Here is a 27,596-nt window from a genome sequence, read left to right as displayed (position 1 = left end):
CGTTGCACCACACAGGCTGAAAAATAAAGGTTTCATTTTAAACCCTACAGTCCCGGTACGCTTTTTCAAAAACAAGAAGTAGGGGAACGGACTAACATCATTTTTAGGTCGAAGGCCTAAAAGGCTGCGCTTGCGCAGTCTTAGGCCGGAGATTTAATGAGTCTGAGTAGCGCCGAAGGTCCCGCCTCCGTGCCCCATCTCTCCTTCATTGGCTGGCTTCCTAAACGGAGGCCAGCCATTGGAGGAGAGATCAATCACTCCAATGTAGCCCCGTCCTTTTCGGATTTGGGGGCGTCATTTTTGATGTTCTTTAGACAGTGACGTTGTCCGTCACTCAGAACATCAAAACCACGCCCCCAATTCCGAAAAATTTCAGGAGCGCCGGCCGCCATTAAGCTGTTTGTTGTACATGAGGTAGGTCGCATGCTCCCGCTGTCCTCGTTCCCGCCCCGAATCCGAAAGTCGTTGTGGCCGCCGTTTTGTTTTTGCCGTTTTATTTTTCTTTCCATGTTTTGTTTTTGCCGTTTTATTTTTCTTCCCCCCCCCCCCGCCCGAGGCTCTCCCGTCCCCCGAGGCTCTCCCGAGGCTCTCCCGTCCCCCGAGGCTCTCCCGTCCCCCGAGGCTCTCCCGAGGCTCTCCCGTCCCCCGAGGCTCTCCCGAGGCTCTCCCGTCCCCCGAGGCTCCCGTCCCCCGAGGCTCTCCCGTTCCCGAGGCTCTCCAGAGGCTCTCCCGTCCCCCGAGGCTCTCCCGAGGCTCTCCAGTCCCCCGAGGCTCTCCCGAGGCTCTCCCGTCCCCCGAGGCTCTCCCGAGGCTCTCCCGTCCCCCGAGGCTCTCCCGTCCTCCCTCCGCAGCTGCCTGCCCCCTATCTCTATCACGGATCCCACGGTCAGCTGATAAGACTTCCCCAGCCAGTGGTAGGGCGTCATGCCAGACACTGTCCAATGAATCATAGATGCTGCCTCGGCGATAGTTATTCTCACAGTCTGAGTACTAAGAATTCCAGACTCACAGAGAACTATAAAATATTTCTGCCTTCTGTGCCCATGACCTTCCAAAGAGATCTGTACACCTAAGCACCATTCTAAAGGAGCACAGTACACGAAAAAATCACCAGGTCAGCGTACACGAAATAGCTCTAAGAGTACTGACCCCACTGAGCTCTGAACACCAGAGCGTCTATAGGGATCCGTGCACCCATGTATCTACAGGGCTCTGTGCGTCTAAAACACACACGCATATTTATAGGGCTTCTCAACCTGCAGGGCCCTGTACACGACCATGCAGCACCGGAAAACATGTACAAAACACACACACGTACATACATATCTAAAAGGCTGTCTACACCAACGCATCTATTGGGCTCTGTACACCAAAGTAACTACAATCCGCTGGTCGCCTGAACAAAGAAACAACTATAGAGCTCTGTACGCCTAGAATCTATAGGGATCTGCACACTTGAAACAATCATTCACAAATCTCAGTAAAAACACACACACACATCTGATAATGTACGCCGAAATATCTCTGGGGCACTATGCAAAAAATATCTATAGCGGTCTTGTCTTCTATGCCGTTTTATTTTTCTTTCCATGTTTTGTTTTTGCCGTTTTATTTTTCTTCCCCCCCCGCCCGAGGCTCTCCCGTCCCCCGAGGCTCTCCCGTCCCCCGAGGCTCTCCCGAGGCTCTCCCGTCCCCCGAGGCTCTCCCGTCCCCCGAGGCTCTCCCGAGGCTCTCCCGAGGCTCTCCCGTCCCCCGAGGCTCTCCCGAGGCTCTCCCGTCCCCCGAGGCTCTCCCGAGGCTCTCCCGTCCCCCGAGGCTCTTCCGTCCCCCAAGGCTCTCCCGTCCCCCGAGGCTCCCCCGTCCCCCGAGGCTCCCGAGGCTCTCCCGTCCCCCGAGGCTCTCCCGTCCCCCGCGCCTCGTCCCCCGAGGCTCTCCCGTCCCCCACCCCCCCGCGAGTCTCTCCCCCCCCCCCCCCGAGTCTCTCCCGTCCCCCCCCCGCGAGTCTCTCCCGTCCCCCCCCCCCCCGCGAGTCTCTCTCCCCCCCCCCCCCCCCCCGCGAGTCTCTCCCGTCCCCCCCTTGGCTGGGAAGAGCTGACTCCATTGGGCTCTCTGATTGGGTGTTGCCCTGTAGCTCTTTTCTTTACGGGGTCACAGTGCTCCTTGAAGACGGTTTGAGAATATTCAGCAGGCAAGATATTGAGCAGTCTCGATGAACTTTAAAGTTTAAATCTGCCGCTGCTTTCAATGCATTTCTGTAATCTGTTTTCCTACCCTTCTTTCTGATCAAGTCTAGAACCAATTTTACCCTTTAGTGGCCTTAAGCTTCTATTCAGCGTTAGCATATACCTGTTATATTGTCTAGTGCTTTCTTCTTCAGGACTCGTAATGTTTGTAGATAAAGGAAGAAAGGCAGTGGGAGATGAAGTGATTAAAGAAAGATCGCACAATTCGCCAAGTGGGTAAAGAAAATACACCAGGCGAAGGGCAGTTTGTTGGGGCAGAAACCAGTAACATGGCACCAGTAACGAGGCTCTCCCGTCCCCCGAGGCTCTCCCGTCCCCCGAGGCTCTCCCGTCCCCCGCGCCTCGTCCCCCGAGGCTCTCCTGTCCCCCGAGGCTCTCCCGTCCCCCCCCGCGAGTCTCTCCCGCCCCCCCCGCGAGTCTCGCCCCGCGAGTCTCTCCCGTCCCCCCCCTTGGCTGGGAAGAGCTGACTCCATTGGGCTCTCTGATTGGGTGTTGCCCTGTAGCTCTTTTCTTTACAGGGTCACAGTGCTCCTTGAAGACGGTTTGAGAATATTCAGCAGGCAAGATATTGAGCAGTCTCGATGAACTTTCCCGTCCCCCCCCCCCCCCCCGCGAAGTGATTAAAGAAAGATCGCACAATTCGCCAAGTGGGTAAAGAAAATACACCAGGCGAAGGGCAGTTTGTTGGGGCAGAAACCAGTAACATGGCACCTAGACAACATATCTGCTAGTATTCTATGGCAAGAAGTGGCTTCACATTGCTGACATCTTCAACACTATAAGACTGTCAGAGCTCCTTAAAATGGAAACTTCTTCCTCTTTGAAAGCAGGCGGTAAAGTTGTGAGTGCAGAGTTGTGAGTGCACAGAGTTGTGAGTGCGCAGAGTTGTGAGTGCGCAGAGTTGTGAGTGCGCAGAGTTGTGAGTGCGCAGAGTTGTGAGTGCGCAGAGTTGTGAGTGCGCAGAGTTGTGAGTGCGCAGAGTTGTGAGTGCAGGTGCAGAGTAGTGAGTGCTGTTGAGTGCAGAGTAGTGAGTGCTGTTGAGTGCAGAGTGCTGTGTATTGGCAATGTAAATGACAATGCCATTTATTTATGATTAAAAGAAATGTCATGAGCAATGCCAATAGCTCTACCTTTAATGATGCCGAGACCATTGCATTGTAAATGCTTGTTAAAAGTAGGGGCACGCCGTGCCCTTCCGTTCCCGCCCACTTCTAACACTGGGCTAGCAAAGCATTCAACTGTGTCCAACAGGACACAACACAGCTGTCAGAAATCGAAGGAATGCTGGTCATTGCTCATGAGCGGCAACTGGAAGGCATGAAGGCAGCATCTGTTGTAAAAAAAAAAAACTGCCATCTGCAAGTGAATACAAAGTGCCAGGCACAGCGCCGCAGGACCCCACCAGTGCAACAGCGAAGGAACCTGAAAGGATTTTTGCAGTGAATTCTGCCATATCAGCCCAGAGGAATATCCTGCTACCCTTACCAAGGCCTAGAAGCAACACACTCTTTCCCTTGGGACTTATGTCTGTTGATTCACCAAAGTAAGTGTCTACAGCTACAGGGTTTCTTTAACTCTCCTCCCCCACCCAGCCCTGCGTTCTGGGTTCGCACACCTCCAGATTACTAAAATGTAGGCCTTTCCATATTGAATTGCATGACTTGGAATACATTTCCAGATGAAGGGCCACACTCTTATTATCTGTTTTTAGGAAATTTCTCAAACCACACTTGTTTCTCGGCATTTGACTCTGCAAATAAGAAAGTTAAGTCATCGTTACCTCCTCAATCCTTCTGCGTCCATTAATTTCTATTTGAGGTGTGTTCGCCTCATCTCAGATACTAAATGACCTTGAACCCCGTCTCTTGCCCCAACCATAAGTGTCCCTCTCCTTATGAGGTTTTTAAAGGGGGGGCGGACATCCCCAAATCTACCTGTGTGTGTTTCGGTTTTTTTTTTTTTTGCGTCTCGCAGACTCTAAGTAAGCCTGTCTAGACCGGTTAAATTACCTAACATTTATTTATTTAGAATGTTTGCTCTCCTAAATGCATGACATTCTGAGCTATAGTCGCTTTTTTGTTCCTGTAAGTATTGCCCGATGGGACTAGAAATATTATGTAATTCTCAATTTATCAAGTCCCCCTTTATGTCTTTAATACACTTGGACGTGATGGTGAAAAAATACTGCCCCTCAAAAGACTATTCGTAAATGTATTTTTTGGGAGAAAAAAGCTAATTTGGAACATTTATAGAAAACTTATAGCTTAAGAGAGAGAGACTTTTAGGTAAGTAACCACTTTAAAAAGAATTTGATAAAAAAAATGCCTATTTAAGAATTAAATGTATTGAGTAAGATCTCCCTAACATTTTTATTGACCTGTAGCCCATAACTTTTTCCATAAATGAAATCCGATGTTGCCTAACACCCCTATAATATTAGCCACCCTTTTAACAGAACTTGTTGATGTATTTAGAACGAAAGTTCTGTTTTTTTAAAAGATTTAATGCTCAGAAAATCATCTATTTGTATAGGCTTCTTGCTCTGCAGCCTTGGAAATGCCAATACACTCTGACATCCTGCGTGTCATTCTGGACTACATCTATACAGATGATGCTGTGTTTGTAAAAGGTATACATTTTGGATTTTCTGGCGAACAGAATGCAAATGTTTCTAAGAAATCGACCCTTATTTGTGGTTTAAATCTGTTTTGTTTAAAATGTTTACAGTGAACTCGGTGTCAGAGGTATTGGATTTTCTTCACGTATTAATTAACATTGCTTTTAGGAAATAGTATTTATTTCAGTGAGAAATGTCTGTTGTGTTTATTTTTTATTTTATTGGGTACATTTATTTAGAACAAACCTGCCCAAATGGAGCAGATGATTGCTTTACAGAGGGGTGGATGCCTTTACAAAATAAACGAGATGATCTTATTTACAAGTAACAATGTAGTTGACATATTTACAGCACTTCTCATACTTAGAGGGAGGTTAGGGGTGAAGACCTGGGACTTATGCAGTTTTCTGAACAGCAGAAAAAAAAGTTGGTGTGTTTCATGTTTATTTCAGTAAGACGTTTTGTAAAACAGCTTATTATGAAGGCCATTTTGCAGCATTGTTGCATATTGAAGACCAAGTTCATATGATAACTGTAATCCTCTCCCAAATAATGGCTGGTCTGTTTGTCGTTGGTCAGAATCTCGTGAAAGTTATCTCTAACTACGAATTCAAAACCTTTAGAATATCCCCAGACGCCGAATTGGATCCAGGAGGTTTTTCAGCATATTTCCTGCATGCCACCAGTTGGCGTTGGGTGGCACGGCATTGAGACTGCTCTGCAGTGGTATATAGGTACCACCCTAGTATGCTGGTGTCAGTTCCTTTCTTTCTGCGCCTTCGTATGTGGATCCAGCACTAGCTCCTACTTTTTCTCACTAGGTAGTGAACTTTTTCTCTTTACAGTGTCCTAGAGAACATGTGCACTCCCAAAACTACAGGGTTTAAGGCTTGTGATAGATCCACACAAGGTGTGCCATTGGTGCTTGAGGTTAGGCATGACTAGGCAGTCATGCGAGGAGTGAATCCTGAAGCAACCTGGGAGCGCAAAGCTAAGCTGTGTGTTTCTGAGTATAACAGGAAGTCACTTTAGGGCTGCTACCATTCGAAGTCAGTGACACAAAGTCGCTAAGTGGTTCCCTCTGGTGTACTTTGGCCCTCTTGGTGGCATGGGGCCTCCAGTCAGGTTACTTTAAACAAATCCTTCGTTGGTGCAATCTATGGCTCCTGAACCTGCTCCGACTCCATGTCCATGCGCCACGATCCATGCTGGTTCCGGACGATCCCATTGTTCTGTCTAATTCCAAACTGAATCCATCTGGACTTTTGCCAAACTTGCTTTCTGGCTCATTTCCTACACGCCCGCCCCCATACAATCTGACTCTGATAAGACAATGCCTTCACTTAGAAACTGTCCGTCCCCTGATGACCCCACCTTACCTCACCTGCAGTCCTTCAACCACTTTTCAGATCACACTCTGACCAGAGCCATCTAAGTTTTGGTGATGACTGATATGGTGGGAACGAATTTTCGCTGCAGTATGATGGTGACAATTTTCATCTGGTCCTACAAGGTGCCAAATAGGCTTGATACTTGCCCTGACTTGGGGCTGGTTTCTCCACTGGCCCTTCCACCGAAGAGTCTGCTTCATGCGCCATGGGTATTAGACAGGTGGCCGAACTCTTAGATTTACAGGTGCCTTCTGTTGAGATAAAACATAACATCCTCACAAAATGTTATATCTGGGACAATCCTCATCTGAACACATTCTGCCATTAAAAGACTCTGACTGACACTCTCGTTGACACTTCGGCTAAACCTTGCTCTTCCCCACCTGTACACAGACATCTGGCATGTGGTCACAGACCTGCTCTGAGCGACTCCGACTTCCTAATGCAGGGACTTTCACTAATGGATGTAACTGATAGATCCTCACTAGCTGAGCCTGTGGTTTCTGAGGTCGAGCCACAGCTCCAAGAACTGCAGAGCTTTTGATCATGAAGGCCATTAGCGAATGCCATGTGAAACTTTACTATAACAAAAACACTGGTGATAATCAGTAAAACATAGAAATACAATGAAAACAATGTTTATCTTCTCCAGATGGAGAGTTAGATCATTTATTCAATCGCACAATATTTCAAAACCATAAAACATATGATAAGTGGGTGGTTTGTGGTGGAAGAGGAGCATTTCCAGTTCACTGTGCTCCCCTTTAGACTCGCCAGCTCCCCTCGGGTGTTCACGAAATTGATGGCGGTGGGGACTGCACCCCTTTGGAGGTTGGGTTGCCAGTCTTTCCCTACCTCGATGACTAGCTGTTGAAGGCATGCTCACCCCAGGCAGTTGTCAACCACCTCCAAACCTCTTTAATCGTTGGGGTTCACTATAAATTAGCCAAAGTCACACCTACTCCTCCTTAGATACTCCCCTTCATCAGAGCAATTCTGGACACAATTCGGTTTCCTGCCTTTCCTCCAAGGAAGAGAGTCCAGAACATTCCGGCTATGATCCTGAACTTTCAGCCTTGGTCCTGTATTTGAGCAAGCTCCACTCTGAGGCTACTGGAACGGATGGTCTCTTACATTCTGGAGGTCGAGCACGTCAGGTGGCTTATGTGGACTCTGCAGTGGAATCCGAAGTTCTAGTGGGCCCAATATCAAGGGGATCTCTCCAACCATGTCCAGATTTCAGAGGAAACAGCAAAAAGATCTGCAATGATGGCTACCAGATCTTGATTAGGTCAGCAACAGACCCCTTTCCCTTTCCCTTCCCCGTCCAGAAACTGCAGCGGTGACCGATGTATTGCTTCTAGGTTGGGGTTGCCATTTGGTAGAGGTGGATATCAAAGGCCTCTAGTTTCCGTCAGAGTCCCAGCTCCATATCCACCTTATGGAGCCGAGCGCCATCCGTTTGGCACTGAAAGCTTTCCTGTCATTCTCAAGTGCAGGCTGGCACAGGTACTCATGGTCAACATTCCTGTTGTGTGGTACTGCAAAAAACATGGCACAATCGGGTCACGGTCCCTGTGCCAAAAGGCCCCAGACCTCTGCAAATGCCTGGTCAACAAAGGATTTTTTCTAGTGGTGAACCACTTGGTAGGATTGTTAAATGCCAGTGTGACTAACTCAGCCGTCAGTGCCCAGCATGGCAGCTATATTTGGAGGTGGCACTAGATCTCTTCTGCTAATGGGGAAAATCTGTTTTCCACTGCAAAAAACGTATCACAAATCAAGGCCATTAGGGCTATAATTGTACCCTCGATCCTGGTTCTTAGTGAGAGTGGGTCTAAGGCTTCTTGGCTTCCTGCATCGTGCTCGTCAACTATGCCAGAATGCATATGTAAACAGTGCAGTGAAAGCTGAAGCCTCAATGGGCCCAGCACCAAGAGAACCTGTCAGATTCCATTCAAGTTTCTAAAAGGTTTGGCTCATTTGTTTACTCCAAAACCCTTTTTTGGCACAGTGGGATCTCAGTTTGGTCCTGATTTTCCTTGTGTATTCCCTTTGAGCTGTTGTGCAGCTGCTTATGGCATCTTCTAACTGACACAACTGTGTGCCTTATTGCAAACACTTCATTTCGTTGCATGATTGAACCTCAGGTTCTCTTGATGCCGCCTCCCTGCACCAACTTTTTCCCAGACAAACTGGTGTTGAGGGCCAAGGCGGCCTTTATGTTTCCTAAAAGACAGGACTCCTTTATATGTTGGGCAATCTATCACCCTCCTAATGTTCTTTGCGCCACCTCTCCCTTCAAAAGAGGTGGCGATACGAGTTGGCCTAACAGGGCGGTCGACCTCGAATCTGGGGAACTGGGTTCGAGTCTCAGTAATGACGCTGAACATCCTGTGATTCTGGGCAAATCACTTAATCTCCCCATTCCTAACAAAAATTAATGTGTCCTCATGTAACACAACTGGGGCTATGTAAGTCGCTCTGATACCCAATTCGGGTCAAGTTTGCGCTATATAAAACACTGTAAAAATAAAATTTAAAAACAAGATCCTTGAGCTTTTACATCAATTATACCATGGACCCTCAGGTGAAAGACCTGCTACTTGTGGGATTTTCTGGAGCAAAAGCTGGCAAGGCATTGCAGAAAATAACTTTGTCAAGGTGAGCAGTCCTCTACATCAAGATCTGCTACATATTGACCAAGATGCAGCCTCCAGGAAGGCGTTGGTCTCATTTCACCAGGGTGAAGGCTGCTACCACACCTTTGGCCTGCAGAGTGCCTATGCTGTACCCTTGTAAGGCTTTGTCTTGACTTTTGAGTGTTAGCGCTGGGCACTAGATGATCATTCTGCAACTTGGGGGAGGCAGACTAGGGAGGGGGTTTAGCTTTTATCTGCCAGCTATATGTCAAAACTACTGCCAGAGAAAATCACACTGTTTTGCACTTGCTGGGCTGAAAGGCTGTTGGGACTTTAGAGGGTGGGGGTTACGGTTCAATGCCAAAATATCACCATCACCCAGTGGGCTTTCAGTCCCCGGTTGGAGGGGGGGGGTAAGGGGGGGTGGGATTGTTGATGAGTTATTCAGTCTTTTTCCTTGGTTTGGCAGAAATCCTGTACAGGCTGGCTGACCCTCACCCCATTTTTCTATTTAATTAATAACATTTCTAGTATCTAGTGTATTGTAGTGTGCTTTCTGACAGGAGACAGCAAATGGGGCCAAATCCCCCAATCTGACCCCCCTGGGGGCAGTAGGAAGACTGCTGGTACTTTAAAAGTACTATCCCTGTTCAGAAGATGGGGGTGTAAGAGAAACTGTTTGTTTCTTTGGGTGCAGGGAACACATCCCTACGCCTGTGTGCTGCTCTGCCCAGCTTTCAAAGTCCTTGCTGGCTTGTAGGTAGATTCCTCCTCCCACCTTCTGTTTTCCTTATTCCCACATGAGAGAGAGATCCACATAAGAGAGAGATCATTGATACCTCTTCGATTGTGTTCGCAGTCAGTTGTGCTATCCAACACCAAACAAAATGAAAGTAAAAGGAGCCAAATGTGTTGTACCCTTCTAAAATAGATTGTGAAACGGATGGGGGCAGTGGCCAACAGAATTGAGAAGGTGAGCTTGCACCATAAGGGTTTCAGAAGAGTAGAGGACTAGGGGAACATATGGGTGTACCTACAGTGTTGGGTGATATTCTGAAAAGTAAAGTTCTTGAATCCCTTTAAAGTTATTTTAGCTTTCAGTTCACTGAATATTGCGTCAAAAGGGCTTAAGAAAAGCATTCAATACATTTGTGAGTGGTCGCAAAAGTCATCTACAGGCTAGAGGTTACATGTCTAAAGGGGTATCTAAGGATGTCTGCCACAGTGTTATCTATTACCTGCAGGTTACAGGATCTAGTGAGATCGGTTGGTGGGTTAATGCACTTGTGGCACAATGAGGGTGGTTGGGTGTGTGCATGTGTCCTCAAAGTAGAATAGGATGTTCTTTAATGTGTGATTGGTTAAAATCATTACGATATGCAGCACAATGGAGATGCTAAAGCAACAAAAGAAAATATATATATATATATATATATATATAGGGTAAAAGGAATTTTTAAGTTTGTAAATAGTGTGCACTCCCCTGCTGGCAACATTGGCCTGAGCAAAGGCAACACATTTGATACAGCACAATCCTAACTCCATGGGGTAGCAGAATGCTTTGTATTAGCAGAAGTATCTCAGGTTCTAGGTGCTCTCTGTAGAATGTTAGTGTGTGTACTTAAAATAAGGCCTGTTCTGTTGGCAACTAGACCTACAATTGGAAAAACAAGTGACAGCAACCCACTCAATTATGGGCAATGTTACTAACTATAGCTACACTATAGAGGTCTTTCCGCTCGCAGGCATTTGTTGGTCATAGATTTCTCTGTGTCTGTGCAAGTGGCCGATCCTAGACTGACAAAAGAATGGGGGGTCATTATACTTTGGTGCCTGTTATTTGCTGTTGCTATTATCTGAGTCGAAGATAGCCCGTAAGGAGGAGCTTTCTAAACACATATGTTTAGCATGAATTGTGTAGGACTTTAGGGACCATGTCTCTTCTGACACTCAACCACATGCTCCTGATTTTGTCATTAAACAAACTATTGCCTGGGTCTACTTTATATAGTGAACTCAATAGTCCCAAAATAAAACTGTATATCCAGTTTAGTAAACAAAATGGCCATATATTGATACCCAGCCTTGCTGTCTTCTTATATTACTTGTAAGCATACCGTCTGTTTTCAATTAGTGTGTAGTCAGCTAATACATGTTTACAGTACTTGTGTTTTTAAAGGCCAGGATTTCTCCACATTGGTAATCGAAGCACAGCACAAACCTCACCATAGTAAACTCAGAATAGTACAAGATCAGTCTAAATGTTGATCCTCATACTCAAAAAGAAATCCCTCAAAGACAATATGCGATCATATTTCTTAATGTGATCAAATATATAATACAAGGCAATAAGACTTGATGTCTCCCAATTTTTTTATCCACTTCACAGTATCGGAAGCACCCAATCATTGATAAGTTTTGTACTGGTATTCCAAAATTAAGCCACCTTTGATATTGTCTTCAAGGTCTATGAGAAATGTAGATGTTTGATAAAAAGCCATTGTGAGTCTCTTACCTTAAATCAGTCTTCTATAAATGCTTTTCACTACCAGCTTTGCTTTCTTCACTTTACCCATCTTCTCCCAGCCATGCTGTATGTTTTATCTAGTGTTTTTACTCACCTGTTTTTGAACTGACCAGTTTAAGTGATTAAAAAGGAGAACACATTGAATTAATACATGAGCTCATTCTTTGGAAAATGTGTTTTTGTTTAATAGTGATCGATTTTTTTTCTTTTCTCCAGAGTCTCAAAATGTAGAATTTATTTGTAATGTCCTTGTGGTTGCGGATCAATTGCTTGTTACTCGACTGAAGGAGATATGTGAAGTTGCTATTGCAGAAAAGCGTGAGTTATCACTGTCCAATTATAACAAGTATTATAAATGTGAAACGGAACAAAAGATTTTTTATGAAAAACCTTTTACGATTCCATGCCATGCCGTCTCTACAAATGTTGCGTCTTGCCTCTTTCTTGAAGGCATAAATCACCATGAACCTATATTTTGTTTGCAACCTTTATGTATATTTTCAAAGACCATACAGCATAGGAAAAATATAATAAAGTAAGACCACCCCTCAGTAGGCCCGTGCAAGGGACAGCTGCGCCTAGGAAGTCAAGTAAGCCAGGCAGGAGTATATTTCAACCCTATTATCTGTGGGGAGGTGCTATCACAACAGCAGTCAGTCCATGAAAGTTCAAACTTATGTATTCCAGGGCTTTGCAGGTTCGTAAAGTCAATCATTGTAGAGAGTGGCGGTTGTGGAGTGTAACAATCAAATAATAACAGAGCAACGGTTGGGTGGGATAGGAATTGATGAGGGAATGGGGGTAGCAGGTGGGTTGAGGAGTTGGATTGGATCAGAAAGCATGCCTAACAAATTACAAATGGAAAGACAGGCTTGTCGAGGGTGTATAGGGACAAAATCGCTTAGTGGTTAGTGATGTAGTGTGCGTACACAAGGAAAAACTGTGAGAGTAAGACTGGTGGACATCTGTACGGTTAGGAGCACCTAACATGGAGCTTCGTGCTGGTACTCTATGCCAAGGTCATTACCCAGTTTCTCAGCTAGTCTTTTGACCCGGGGAGGAGTGGTGGGGTACCAACCTGGATTATCAACCATCTCAAGGAATGCGCCTCATGCCTGTCAAAGAAGTCTAATTTGTCATCATCCTTTCAGTAGCCTTGGCTCAAGAATGGAGTTGCCTCTCCAAGGAGGGTATGGCAGCAGTAGGTAACATGGGGGAGACGTGCATGCGCACCCAGTGAGATGGCATTCTATATCTACTCGAGCTCGGCGGTGACGGGTAGGTCACGTAGCAAGGATACAGGCAGGATGAGCCTCACCTAAGGGCCCTCCCTGATATCTTTTCCCGCCGACCCTCATGTGGCATGTAGTCCCCAACCTAATGGCATAGGATACCCCATAGAGGTAACACACAACACATACATGACATGAGCATGTTCCCCCTTCTTTTTACACTCCTTTCACTTGTTATATGGTCCTGAAGAATCGCGGGTAACTTGTCCCACTGCGAGAAACATGTCGACCTCTTATGACCTCTAGTCTCCACTAGCGTCACTCAACCTAATTGTGTTGACACCTAGTAAGCTAGTTCCACGTTTTAACTGTAGCCAGGGGACCCCCAGAATAAAGTAAATTCCGGTACCCCCAGTTACATTTTAGCTCCCATCTTATCATCATACACCATCCTGCCCACACACCCCCACTTCACCATAAGGCTGTTGGATAAAAGATCTCCGCCAAAGAGCCCCCCTTGAGGTGAGCCCGTCGGGGATTGCACCGCCTCCCCGACGAGGAGCAAACGCCGATGATGAAGCATGACATCCCTCGGGGTGTGTGAGGCAAATACATCCAACATAATGGATGCCCCAAGGTGCCACTTCTACACCTTTGGTCATGCCAGCTAAACCTTCCTCTATTCTACATAGGAACAGTACAGCACTCTCCCTCTTGCACTCCTTGTACTAGATACGGACACAAGCTGTTACTGGACCTTCCACCACCCTGAGTGGTAATTGGTGTCCGTTGATCAAATGATCAATCTTCCTCCCTCTTTCTTGATAAATTCTATATCTACCCACATCTGTGCCTTCATGGGGTCGCCCAGGTGAGGTGCAGTCCGGGAAAGTTGGAAGGCCAGACAATAATAGAAGATGTGCGGTAGGTGGGTGCCACCAGCTGCTTTGTCGGCCCACATTCTGGCAGCCCTTAGTTTGGGTCACCAGCTGCTCCAAATGTATGATTGAATGTCTGCTTCTTTTCCCAAGAGAAGTGCATGGAGTTCTCTTAGTGGGTACCATAATGAGGACATAATGGTATCTGGATGCTTCCGTCATCTTTACGGTTTGCACTCTGCCCCAGAGAGGAAGATTCAAGTATTGCCATTGAGGAAGTCTTGCTTTGACCACTCTCTGAAAGGTAGGAGGTTGTCCTCTAAGAGGATCTGGGTGGGAGAGGAGGAGAAAAATGTTGTCTTTATAGAGAAGCACTTTGACTGCTTGAATGGGGACTAAGACTTGTCTCTGTCCCGTCCTATGCCCAGGGTCTCCACCACCAGGTTAAGCCCTGCGGGTCTTATTCGTGGGGCCGCAGGTCCTGGGAGTGATAGTGTCTTTGGCGCCGCTGAGTCAGGGACCAGATATCATCGGCTAGCAGTGTATCAGCGGAGGGGCCCTCGTGTCCATAGAGTAGTCCTCAGTCGTCTAGAAAGTACTCCAGTTGTCCCTGGTCTGTGAATTTTCAGGTCTTCCCATCCATGGTGACCCTCATGCGAGCTGGGTCCAGCAGTCATTACTTGAGGTCCCAGCAACAGAGCTGGGATTGTTGAGCAATAAACTTCTTGTGCCTGGTGTTGTGGCCTGCGAGTAGTTTGCTGCAATGCAGTGTCTCTTGAACAGAAGTGTGATCAGTGCTCTATTTGCCAACTGAAGAATAGTTCTAGTAAGCTGAAGGCATTGTAGGTAGGTGATTATCAGACATGGTGCTTGGTAGGAGGCTGTTGAGTGTGATCGGACTCAAAGCCTGTCGAATTTCCAGGGATTCCGGGAAATTAATGTCCAAAAACTAATTGACAAGGCCCTCCAGGAAAGACAATAAGTGGTCTCGTTCCGCCCCTTGAGGGACTTCAAAGACACTGATATTGTCCTGGCGGGACCTGTCTTCCAGGTCTGTAACTTTTTTTTTTTTTTATTGAGCAAAATTCAAACAAAGGATTCAAAAATACATATTCATTAAATGTATAAAAGATACTACAGTCATAATATTACATCAAAAAGACAGAGACGATGGCAAGCATATTCATAATTGTATCACCCAGAAAAAGAAATAAAACAAAAATAGAAAGAAAGAGAAAACAGAATTGGATAAAGCATGTGTTAAATAAATTAAACAACAATAAACCAATCATATCAAATCGGGACAAGGAGAGCAGGAGGCCTCACATTAGCATACCAACCAGAGATTGGAGCCCAAATCTGGGCTCCAAAAAGCCTAGTTTTTTTGCCTCTAGTACCATAAATTGAAATCTCCTGTTTAAAGGTGGCCAAAAATCGACCAAGCCACATCTGAAATGTAGGCGGCTCAGGGTCCTTCCATCGGGCAGCAAGAATAATACAAAAGATTGCGGTACCTAAGAAAATAGTACTTTGTTCCTCAATACTATGACCGAGGGAATCGTCATGACCCATCAAATAAAGGGTTACTGAGTCTCGTATATTTCGTCCAAATACCTGGGCCCAAAATCCCATAATCATTGCCTTTAATAAGTCCAGTTTGGGTCATTCAGTGAACATATGAATTAGATTTGCTTGAGGTTGTCTACATCTTGGGCAGTTATCATCGGCCCGTAAACCCCAAGAGAACAATTTTGCAGGAGTATAATAAAGGTTGTATATGACTCTATAGTATTGGGCTTTAAGATTAGATGCAATAAACAATGTTGATGATAGGGCTAAAGAGAAATCAATATCGATATTTGAATTACCCATCCTTGCAGCCCAAGCTTGCTCAACCCTCTCTAAGTCATCCACATCGTCTTCAATCAGTATCTGATATAGGCTGCCAATGCTGGTGGAACGTTTCCCAATGATTGAAAAGAGGTTAATATTATCTAATTTGATTCTGGGGATACAGTTACGAATACGTGTAAGCACCTGAAAGTATTTGAGAAAATCAGTAGCTGGAATAGAATACTTCTGCTGTAACCACTCAAAAGAGGAAGAAGTTTCTTGGCCAAGAAAATCTGCAACTGTGTTAATGCCTAGACTTTCCCACCTACGAGAAGTATTATCATCAAGGCAGGCCGGAAGAATCGAGCTGCGCCATAGAGAGGTGTATTTTGTAAATTTTGGGATAGCTAGTTGTTTCGTTACAGATTTCCAAACCTTCCTCGCATCTGTAACTACCTTTAGCTTAATTTTTTTAAAGTATGATGGTTCAACCTGCCTTAAAAATAGCCCTTGGCATTTGTCCCCAAGACTCAACTCGTAAATGGAAGGGATATAAAATGCCCTAGTAGTTGAGGTGGGTACTTTACAATTTAGTAGAGGGCCCATATGTTGAATGAGTGTTGCCCATAGATATAAAGTTAGGCTAGGGATAGCTAACCCACCCCTATCTTGAGGTAGAGTCAGAAGTGGTAAAGCTCTTCTAATCTTTCCAAAGCTCCAGCTGAACTTAGACATGGAGGAGTCAAGAATCTTAATAAAACTACCTCCGGCCAATAACGGAATTGCACGAAACAAGTAAAGTATCCTTGGAAAGATAGTCATTTTTAGATAATTGGCCCTTCCGATTATAGAAAGATGTAAATTATCCACTCTCCTAAGATCATCCTATATTTTATTAATCAAGGGAGTATAGTTAAGATGGTTAATTTCATTCACATCAGAGGACATGCAAACACCTAAATAAATGGCCACTTATTTAGGTGTTTGCAGATCTGTAACTTTCTTAATGAGTAAATTAATATCAACCTTATGATCAAGCGTGTTCAGACATGTGTGAAAGGCGCAGCAACTTTACATCAGTGGTGAGCTTGGTCATCTTGCTGTCTATAGTGGAGAGGGTAGCCCCAATGGTCGAGCTCTCCTGGTGCAATCAAGATTGTCCACAATTCTACACTCGATCTATCTATTTGTGTATCCTCATTTCCTCATCTTTGGTTTGTGTTCATCCTTAACAATTGCTGCTTCTCGAAGAGTGACATGTGGAAGTTTATTTTCCTTTTTGGACCAGGGGTAACTATTTTTCTTTTTGGATAGAAACTAATGCAACAGTATTAAACCCCACATTTTTGCTGGCCTAATTTATACATTTTTACAAATAAGAATGGTAAAACAAATTCTAGAGAATCTTGCAGCCAACTGTTTTGCTGCTGTGCACCTTTGTTTCAACAGAAAAAATTGTTGCAAAAGGGAATTTCTGATAGAACTTCTAACTGCACCTTTGTCACCTTTTGAATATCCCCAGGTGTCAGACTGAAACCGGAAACGTTTGCTTAGCGGTTCTCCCCTTCGTGCAGAGGGAGGGTGTTATGCAGCTTAATTCTACCTCATACCAGTCTAGCCCATGCAGGCATGACGTTGGGACCAGTATATGTGCACCATCTGTTAAGCTAGTGTCAGTTCCATTATTCCTCGCCAGTGGACACGGATCCAGAGCTTCAACTGTCAATCAACAGATCTGTTTTTCTCCTTTAACATTTTTGCAAGTGTGCAGACAAAATGGCACATAAACCTACAGGTTTTAAGCCCAGCAGGAACTGTACGCAGCAGATATCGGTTACTGATCCATACAGTGTTTGCCTTTGGTGACTTGGCACCTTTGACGACTTGTAGTCGTGTTCATCATGTGCCAAGGAGAACAAAAATTCTATCTGCCACTGCAAGGTGAAGCTTGCTGTCGCTAAAATGTGCAAGTCGAAAACCTGTTACTGATCAAACTCTGGGGTGCGACGATCTTGGCTGAAGTATAGGGTGCGGACGTATTCCCCTGGTCTTTCTCATGACCAGCGTTCATCAAAGTAATGTAAGTCAAAGAAGGGACACACAAAATATAAAAAGTCCGAGCATGGTTCACTAGCAACTTGCCACTCACACCAATGTAGGTTGAAGGAAACAGCTGGCACCGCTAAGCCCCGGAGACGTTCTCTCCCAGTGGAACCGGCTTCTTTGCTGATCCCTTTTCAGATTACATCTGATCGAGTACAGAAGATGTATCAGCTCCTACAGCTTAAAATGGCTACGGACAAAATCTTTGCTGCCGCATTAGATCCCTCTGGTAATGTCTTTGGTCTCCATGGATCTGAGGAGACATGTAACTAGTTTACCTATGGTGGATTCTTCCTCGATGCCAGCTTTGCCTCTTGCCCTCGTCCTAGGGTTGATACAGTCACTGGTTCCGACAACATCTCTAGCACCATCATCTGTGTTGTGTCCCATGCCATAGTTGCAACAACTTAATGCCACTGCCTCGGATTGCGGCGTTGGTTACAATGTCGCTGACACTGCTAAATAATCCCATTGTTTTATTCAGTACCGAAGTGTGTGTTCTCCGCCTAAATTTTGGATATATACTCATTCTGAGCTTGACTATTCTTGAGAGGAGTTTGTGTTTTGTAATGTTTATGATGAACTCCAGGATGCTAGTATCCTGGATATTTCTCCAGACATGGCTTCACCTAATCCGGCCATTGCCACTGAGGAGACTGCATCTTTTGTGGCAGAATCCTTTAATCTTATCCTACATATTCAGGTGGTAAAGACAACTCTCCTTACTGAGGTATTGATCTCTGACACAGTCCTTTCAGCAGCCCTCATTACCTTTCAATGAGACCTTAAAACATATCCTGGTGGGCCCCTGGGCAAATCCAGGAAGTTGCTCTTTGATTAACTGACAGGTGGCAAGAAGAGATAGGCCTGCACCTGGATATCCTATTATTATTTTATTTTTTACTATATTTAACTCCTGGGAGCCTTGTGGTAAAGGCTACTAATCATGCAAGTCAAAAGGCCTTCCCATCAACCCCACCTGAAAGAGAGTCAAAGAAGATGGAGGCATTTGTAAAGTCGACGATCAAGATCATGCGAAATTCTCAGTCAAGTTGGACCTGAATACTACTGACTGATAGGGCACTGCAGAATTGTTTTTAGTGTCAGGGCTGATCTCCTTTAGGGCCCTCGCTTCTTTTTTAACACACATTGGTCAGCCACTTCTAGACTTTGAAAGTCGTAAAAAGTACTGACGTCAGTGCTCAAGAGTGGCAGTTATATTGAGGGCACGGATGTCATAACGGTGACAAACACAACGCTGATGACATCACGCGAAATCGACCTATGCCACCGACCAGTGTGCAGGGGTACTGCTTTGAAAAATCTTCCGGTCCCTGCCTGACACCTGGAAGCTCAAAGGTGAGGAATCTGCGGCTAGATCATGTCTCTGTCGGATAAGGCGTTACAAAGGTAAGTAACTTGCCCATCACAACATGTCCAGGAGGTTCACTTGTACACCAAGGAGATGTTTTATCTCTCTTAGAAAAGAAAGAAGTAGAGATGGGGCCTGTATCAGAAATCAGACTTGTTCTTACTCGCATACATGCAGTTTCAGGTGGGTCAGGAGCATTTTCAGTTTTCCATGCTCCCCTTTCACCGTACCAGTGCTCCTTGGGTTTTCACAAAAGTGGTGGTGGTGGTCACAGACCATCATTCTGGCTTTGACCCCTATGTCTCAAACCACAGCTTGTATCTCAGTGAGGTTGGCTCTAAGGCTTCTTGTCCTCCTGCATCCTACTTGTGGACCATGACAGGTGGCACATGCAGCCTTTGCAGTAGAACCTGAAGTCTTAGTCGGCTCAGCACCAAGGAGATCTGTCTGATTGCATCCAGGTATCAGAGAAGACTGTTATAGTCCTGCAACCTTGAGTGCTCGACTACAATTGGACCGACTGCAAACCCCTCTACCTACCCCATCCACAAATAACAGTTGTATCTGATGGATCATTAGTGGGCTAGGGAGGTCATCCAGGAGAAGTGGAGATCTGAAGTCCTGCGCATTTGAAAGTGGCTGAATTCTCAGGGCTTTTTTCCTGGTTACCCAGCAAGTGTTAGGATCGTTAAACACCAGGGCAGATGAAATAAGCAGACGTGCCTAGCAGATTGTGAATAGCAGTTTCACTCTGAGGTGTCTCAGGGCATCTTCCAGAAATAGGGAAAATCCTAGGTCCATCTTTGTGGCACCACAGAGAAAATGTAGTGTTGCAATGTTTGTACATTGGCATTCCCTTGTCAGGTTTCCTTAGGAGACTCCTTTCATCTGCATTAGGGCTAAGGACTCCTGTAGTAGTGGCACCGGACTATTTGAGTAGAGAGTGGTAAACAGAACTGCACCATGAGCACATTTCCTCCAATATGGCTAACCTTTCAGGAGGATCTCCTGTCGCAGCAGCAGGGCTGGGCCGTACACCCAAGTCTACACAATCTACACCTTCATGCGTGGAGATTGAGCAGTGACAGTTGATGAGATTTGACCTTTCTCCTGGGGTGGCTGGTATTGTTCTGGCAGCCAACTGTCCAAAAAAGTCTGCCAGTACAGGAAGTTGAGAGAAGTTTACTGTGTGGTGTTCTTCTCATCACATCCATTTCTTACAAGCTTTGTTATCTGATATTTTATTTTATCCTTGACCAAGAAAGGCCTAGCTATAGCCACAGTTAAAGGTTACTTATTTGCCCTGTCAGCTTTTAAATATTTACAGGATCGCCCATCCCTCTTCAGATAATCTGTAAATGCGTTTTTTGAAGGGCTGAACCATATATTTTTCTAATCTTTTTATAATGCCGCAGTGGGATCGAAATCTAGTTAGGACCTAACTGATATGCTTGCCTTTTGAGCATATGCACAGTTGTCCTTTAGGCCTACTTACACTTAACAGTGTTTCTCATTGCCATAACATCTGTCAGGCAGGTGAGACAACTTCAGGCATTGTCATCTATTCCACCATTTGTTTCCTATTTTCCGAACAAAGTCGTCATTTTAACAAAGGCAGTATTCCTGGCCAAGGAAGTCATGCACTTTCATGGAGGGCAATCCTCACTTTATCAACATTTTATACATCACCTCATCCATTCAAAGAAGAAGGAACAGCTTCATTGCCTCCACCCTAAAAGAGACATTAGTTTTTACATCGAGAGGACAAGGGAATTTTGACTGGGTGATCAACAGTTTGTCTGGTTTTCTGGATCTAAAAAGGGCAAGGCAGTATAAAAAAAAAAATTCTAGATCGATTGTCTTATGTATTATGAACTGTTATGGGCCAGTTAAAAAGCAGCCCTCAAAGGTCTTGCGTGCCCACTCCACCAGAGCAAAGGTTGCTACCATAGTGATAGCATGTTGTCTGCCAGTCTTGGACATTTGCCAGGCAGTTCAGTGGGCGTCCCTCCACACGGTTACCAAGCACTACTATCTGGATAGCCATGTTAAGTGGGGCAGGCATTTTGCCTGATCTGTCCTGAAGGATTTCCTAGTTGAAGTCATGCCAAAGACACACCACTTGGGATGTACTGCTTTGGTATCTGTGCAAAAAGCTAGAAATCTGAGGTTAGAAGTCTATCAGAAGAACAAGTTACTTATCTTCTGAAATGTCTTTTCTAATAGAGGCTCTATCTAACCACAGTTACTGTAACAATCAAAAGGGACCGGAGTTACTAGGTTCTGGCTTTTTCAAAAACATTCCTTGAAGTCCGCTTGAACGAAAAATGCCCAGACTGTGTGGGCTCTTTTGGAATGGAAATAAAAAGGATTGATTTATGCCATCAAGATTCCTGATCTGTATGTTTTAACACATTGGACTCAAGTACTGTGATACTTCAATAAAGTGCTCCCAGATTGGGTTGTGCCTGTATGCTTTGCCAGCAGTATTGTGAGAAGTGGATAGTCTTCTGGGTTGCGCCTACATGAAATTAGAGATGGATTTGAAGTAGTGTGGCTCACTGGTTAGAGGCGGCAGACCCGAGAGCAGAGGACGGCCCGGGACCAGGGTTCGATTCCCGGCGCGGCAGGTTTCTGGACCAGGGTCAGCGGACTCGATAATTCTCTCGCCTCGGTGCCCACTCTGATCAGCGATCACACTCGGCAACTCTGGGCATTAGCTTGCCTCATCTTCACTAACGGCCCCACCAGACCGCTGGGGATGCCTGGTCTCACCCTGGAGATACCCATTAAGGGACCATCTCTCAGGGAAGCCAGGAAGGGTTTCGCAGCGGTCGAAGCGCCTTGGGACCCTACGGGTAAGTAGTGCGCTATATAAATGCCAATACATTTGGATGTGCTATTCTGCTTTTGCCCTCTTGTTCTGTATTGTTTGACATATCCCTAGCCTTTTCAGGGCTGTGGCCACAATACTCACAGATGATGTGGCTAACAAGGACGGCATGCTGGCCAGTCCTCAGCCCCTCCTGCTGCTGCAGTCCCCAAGTACCTTTAGTGTCCCCTTGACTGCACACAGCCTTCTTGTCGGAGGCTGAACCCACATTTTTTGCCAGGGTGTCTGACGATAACTTTTGTCAATTGGGTCTTGCGAATTATTTGGTGGGGTTACACCTTACCATTCCTCTCAACCCCACCTCTCCCTCTACCATTATTTAATCAGCTGACAGAGTATTATCAGTCTCTATTGCAGGAGGATGTCAGGCTCTCTTGGCTAAATTAAGCAATAGAGAAGGTACTGTTAGCAGAATTTGGTTGTGGTTGTTTCTATTTCTTGGTGCTGAAAAAAGACTGAGGCTTCCACCCAATCTTAGGTCTTCACTCTGTCCTTGCCTTCCTGTGGAAGGACAAATTCAAAATACTCACTGTGGCTCAGGTCCTGTCTGCCCTTGCCTCTAGAGACTAGATGTTAGGGTCGGACATGCAGGACGTTTATTTCAACATCCATGTCCTACTGTCCCACAGACATTACCTGCAGTTTGCAGTGGGCCGGAAACATTCTTTTCAAGGTGCTCCCCTTTGGCCTAACCAGTACCCTTCAGATGGGATGGCAGTGGTCATAGTACATTTTCGGGGTCAGATGTCGTCCCCTACCTAGATGACTGACTGCTAAAGCTGGGCTCGCCACAGGCAGTTGTCAACCACCTCCAGGGAACCCTCTGACATTGGAGTTCACTGTCAACGTATGATCAACAATTGCAAACCTCCTCATGATCCACCTCCATGAGAATGAGTGGTGACCAGTGTTCCCTGTAACACGCGCGCGCGCGCGCACGTTGATTACCCCGAGCGCGCAGAGTCCCGAGGGAAGCGCGCACACATCCTGCGAGTGCTTTCGCGCCGCCGCTTTTAAAACGCGAGCGGCGCGAAAACGATAGTTCCGGCTGTGGCTGCGGGCTGTTTGTGGCCCTTTGTGAAAACATTTGTTAATTGCAGCCCCGTCATGCGCTGCAATTAACAAACATTTTCACAATGGTTTACAATCAGCCCCCAATCGCGCTCCCTTAAGAGAAGACATTTAGCAAGTCCGTGCTTTTGGACTTGCTAAATGTCTTCTCTTAAGGGAGCGCGGTTGGGGGCTGATTGTGAACCATTGTGAAAATGTTTGTTAATTGCAGCGCATGACGGGGCTGCAATTAACTAATGTTTTCACAAAGGGCCACATGGTTTCATAGCTTCCAAGGTTTCAGTCAAGGATGCAAAGGCCTCTATCCAGCATCACAGCTGATTTTGCACGGTAGATTTGGGAAGAAGGCACACCTGTCCAGCCTCGTCGACGCTCATGATTGTTTTTGGGCTAATGAATAAGTCACTGAATTTGAGCATCAACTAGTTCGAGCGACCATATGTGTGTTACTATGCAATCGCCCCGAAGGGCGCAGAGGTCCCTTGAGTGAGCTGTCCATCATAGTGGGTGAATGGCGGGAAGACGGTGCAAACCGCGAGTGTGTGGGCGGGGCCAAACGGGCGGGGCTTCCATGTGAGTTCACATGCCTCTTGTGTGTATAAAAGGTCAGAGAAAGATCAGTTCAGCAGATGAAGAGAAAGAAGGTCCTGGTCACAGGACCAGCACGGGTATTGCGCTCGTGAAAGTCAAGGATGCAAAGGCCTCTATCCAGCATCACAGCTGATTTTGCACGGTAGATTTGGGAAGAAGGCACACCTGTCCAGCCTCGACGACGCTCACGATTGTTTTTGAGCTAATGAATGAGTCACTGAATTTGAGCATCATCTAGTTCGAGCGACCATGTGTGTGTTACTATGCAATCGCCCCGAAGGGCGCAGGGGTCCCTTGAGTGAGCTGTCCATCATAGTGGATGAATGGCGGGAAGACGGTGCAAACCGCGAGTGTGTGGGCGGGGCCAAATGGGCAGGGCTTCCATGCGAGTTCACATTCCTCTTGTGTGTATAAAAGGTCAGAGAAAGATCAGTTCAGCAGATGAAGAGAAAGTAGCTCCTGGTCACAGGAACAGCACGGGTATTGCGCTCGTGAAAGTCAAGGATGCAAAGGCCTCTATCCAGCATCACAGCTGATTTTCCACGGTAGATTTGGGAGAAGACATTTAGCAAGTCTGTGCTTTTGGACTTGCTAAATGTCTTCTCTTAAGGGAGCGCGGTTGGGGGCTGATTGTGAACCATTGTGAAAATGTTTGTTAATTGCAGCGCATGACGGGGCTGCAATTAACAAATGTTTTCACAAAGGGCCACATGGTTTCATAGCTTCCAAGGTTTCAGATTGCTTTGTGTGACGTAGGTGCACAGGTCCCTGCAGCAGGCCAGCCAAACCTTCATGCGGAGATAGAAATGTGACGCGAATGAAGGCTTCAGGAACATCTCGGTAGCAGTGGCATTAACTGTCCGGGCTATCAGACCTGCACTTTTCATCCCCATCTCTGCCGTAGGGACACAAACCCACTGAGCTGTCTCACTTGGAGTGAATCATGAGAGCTGCACATCGCACATGTTTCTGTTGCAAAAGTCTTTGGCCTGTAAGTTATGGAGAAATCAGTGCAGCATGTGCTAAACCCATTGAACTTTTTGTTCAGTTCGTTTTTGCCTCGCACACAGACCCTTGAAGGTTGATAGCTTCTTTTTGGCCAATGCTATATAGTTTTTTTATGTAAGTACCTGTCCGCGTGGCGCTACTTTGCAGCAATACATTATTTCATTATTTAAGGGGTGCTATTTTACTCCATTTGGGCCAGTGCTGTTTTCCAGAAAGTCCATATTGAAAAAAATATGAATATTGATTTTAGCTGCTGTAGAAAAGCACTGACCATTTGAATAATATATTGGACACAGTGTTCCCTGTAACGCGCGCGTGCACGTTGATTACCCCGAGCGCGCAGAGTCCCGAGGGAAGCGCGCACACATCCTGCGAGTGCTTTCGCGCCGCCGCTTTTAAAACGCGAGCGGCACGAAAACAATAGTTCCGGCTGTGGCTGCGGGCTGTTTGTGGCCCTTTGTGAAAACATTTGTTAATTGCAGCCCCGTCATGCGCTGCAATTAACAAACATTTTCACAATGGTTTACAATCAGCCCCCAACCGCGCTCCCTTAAGAGAAGACATTTAGCCAGTCCGTGCTTTTGGACTTGCTAAATGTCTTCTCTTAAGGGAGCGCGGTTGGGGGCTGATTGTGAACCATTGTGAAAATGTTTGTTAATTGCAGCGCATGACGGGGCTGCAATTAACAAATGTTTTCACAAAGGGCCACATGGTTTCATAGCTTCCAAGGTTTCAGTCAAGGATGCAAAGGCCTCTATCCAGCATCACAGCTGATTTTGCACGGTAGATTTGGGAAGAAGGCACACCTGTCCAGCCTCGACGACGCTCATGATTGTTTTTGGGCTAATGAATAAGTCACTGAATTTGAGCATCAACTAGTTCGAGCGACCATATGTGTGTTACTATGGAATCGCCCCGAAGGGCGCAGAGGTCCCTTGAGTGAGCTGTCCATCATAGTAGGTGAATGGCGGGAAGACGGTTCAAACCGCGAGTGTGTGGGCGGGGCCAAACGGGCGGGGCTTCCATGCGAGTTCACATGCCTCTTGTGTGTATAAAAGGTCAGAGAAAGATCAGTTCAGCAGATGAAGAGAAAGAAGGTCCTGGTCACAGGAACAGCACGGGTATTGCGCTCGTGAAAGTCAAGGATGCAAAGGCCTCTATCCCGCATCACAGCTGATTTTGCACGGTAGATTTGGGAAGAAGGCACACCTGTCCAGCCTCGACGACGCTCACGATTGTTTTTGGGCTACTGAACGAGTCACTGAATTTGAGCATCATTTAGTTCGAGCGACCAAGTGTGTGTTACTATGCAATCGCCCCGAAGGGCGCAGGGGTCCCTTGAGTGAGCTGTCCATCATAGTGGATGAATGGCGGGAAGACGGTGCAAACCGCGAGTGTGTGGGCGGGGCCAAATGGGCAGGGCTTCCATGCGAGTTCACATTCCTCTTGTGTGTATAAAAGGTCAGAGAAAGATCAGTTCAGCAGATGAAGAGAAAGAAGCTCCTGGTCACAGGAACAGCACGGGTATTGCGCTCGTGAAAGTCAAGGATGCAAAGGCCTCTATCCAGCATCACAGCTGATTTTCCATGGTAGATTTGGGAGAAGACATTTAGCAAGTCCGTGCTTTTGGACTTGCTAAATGTCTTCTCTTAAGGGAGCGCGGTTGGGGGCTGATTGTGAACCATTGTGAAAATGTTTGTTAATTGCAGCGCATGACGGGGCTGCAATTAACAAATGTTTTCACAAAGGGCCACATGGTTTCATAGCTTCCAAGGTTTCAGATTGCTTTGTGTGACGTAGGCACACAGGTCCCTGCAGCAGGCCAGCCAAACCTTCATGCTGAGATAGAAATGTGACGCGAATGAAGGCTTCAGGAACATCTCAGTAGCAGTGGCATTAACTGTCCGCGCTATCAGACCTGCACTTTTCATCCCCATCTCTGCCGTAGGGACACAAACCCACTGAGCTGTCTCACTTGGAGTGAATCATGAGAGCTGCACAACGCACATGTTTCTGTTGCAAAAGTCTTTGGCCTGTAAGTTATGGAGAAATCAGTGCAGCATGTGCTGAACCCATTGAACTTTTTGTTCAGTTCGTTTTTGCCTCGCACACAGACCCTTGAAGGTTGATAGCTTCTTTTTGGCCAATGCTATATAGTTTTTTTTATGTAAGTACCTGTCCGCGTGGCGCTACTTTGCAGCAATACATTATTTCATTATTTAAGGGGTGCTATTTTACTCCATTTGGGCCAGTGCTGTTTTCCAGAAAGTCCATATTGAAAAAAATATGAATATTGATTTTAGCTGCTGTAGAAAAGCACTGACCATTTGAATAATATATTGGACACAGTGTTCCCTGTAACGCGCGCGCGCACGTTGATTACCCCGAGCGCGCAGAGTCCCGAGGGAAGCGCGCACACATCCTGCGAGTGCTTTCTAGCCGCCGCTTTTTAAACGCGAGCGGCACGAAAACGATAGTTCCGGCTGTGGCTGCGGGCTGTTTGTGGCCCTTTGTGAAAACATTTGTTAATTGCAGCCCCGTCATGCGCTGCAATTAACAAACATTTTCACAATGGTTTACAATCAGCCCCCATCCGCGCTCCCTTAAGAGAAGACATTTAGCCAGTCCGTGCTTTTGGACTTGCTAAATGTCTTCCCTTAAGGGAGCGCGGTTGGGGGCTGATTGTGAACCATTGTGAAAATGTTTGTTAATTGCAGCGCATGACGGGGCTGCAATTAACAAATGTTTTCACAAAGGGCCACATGGTTTCATAGCTTCCAAGGTTTCAGTCAAGGATGCAAAGGCCTCTATCCAGCATCACAGCTGATTTTGCACGGTAGATTTGGGAAGAAGGCACACCTGTCCAGCCTCGACGACGCTCATGATTGTTTTTGGGCTAATGAATAAGTCACTGAATTTGAGCATCAACTAGTTCGAGCGACCATATGTGTGTTACTATGCAATCGCCCCGAAGGGCGCAGAGGTCCCTTGAGTGAGCTGTCCATCATAGTAGGTGAATGGCGGGAAGACGGTTCAAACCGCGAGTGTGTGGGCGGGGCCAAACGGGCGGGGCTTCCATGCGAGTTCACATGCCTCTTGTGTGTATAAAAGGTCAGAGAAAGATCAGTTCAGCAGATGAAGAGAAAGAAAGTCCTGGTCACAGGAACAGCACGGGTATTGCGCTCGTGAAAGTCA

At 46.2% G+C, this 27,596-nt stretch overlaps 1 protein-coding gene across 1 annotated transcript in view; it reads left to right on the top strand.

The window, feature by feature from the left end:
• The window catches only part of IBTK (inhibitor of Bruton tyrosine kinase), a 732,550-nt gene that overhangs the window by 353,439 nt on the left and 351,515 nt on the right, over positions 1-27,596 (top strand). The window contains exons 18-19 of the mRNA XM_086926550.1: positions 4,776-4,872; positions 11,637-11,738. Coding sequence (XP_086782676.1) covers positions 4,776-4,872; positions 11,637-11,738 — 199 coding nt within the window. The remainder of the gene's footprint in view (positions 1-4,775; positions 4,873-11,636; positions 11,739-27,596) is intronic.

Source organism: Lissotriton vulgaris, chromosome 6 (assembly GCF_964263255.1).
Source record: "Lissotriton vulgaris chromosome 6, aLisVul1.2, whole genome shotgun sequence".
Taxonomy (NCBI): Eukaryota; Metazoa; Chordata; class Amphibia; order Caudata; family Salamandridae; genus Lissotriton; species Lissotriton vulgaris.
This window is presented reverse-complemented; position numbering and strand designations above follow the sequence as displayed.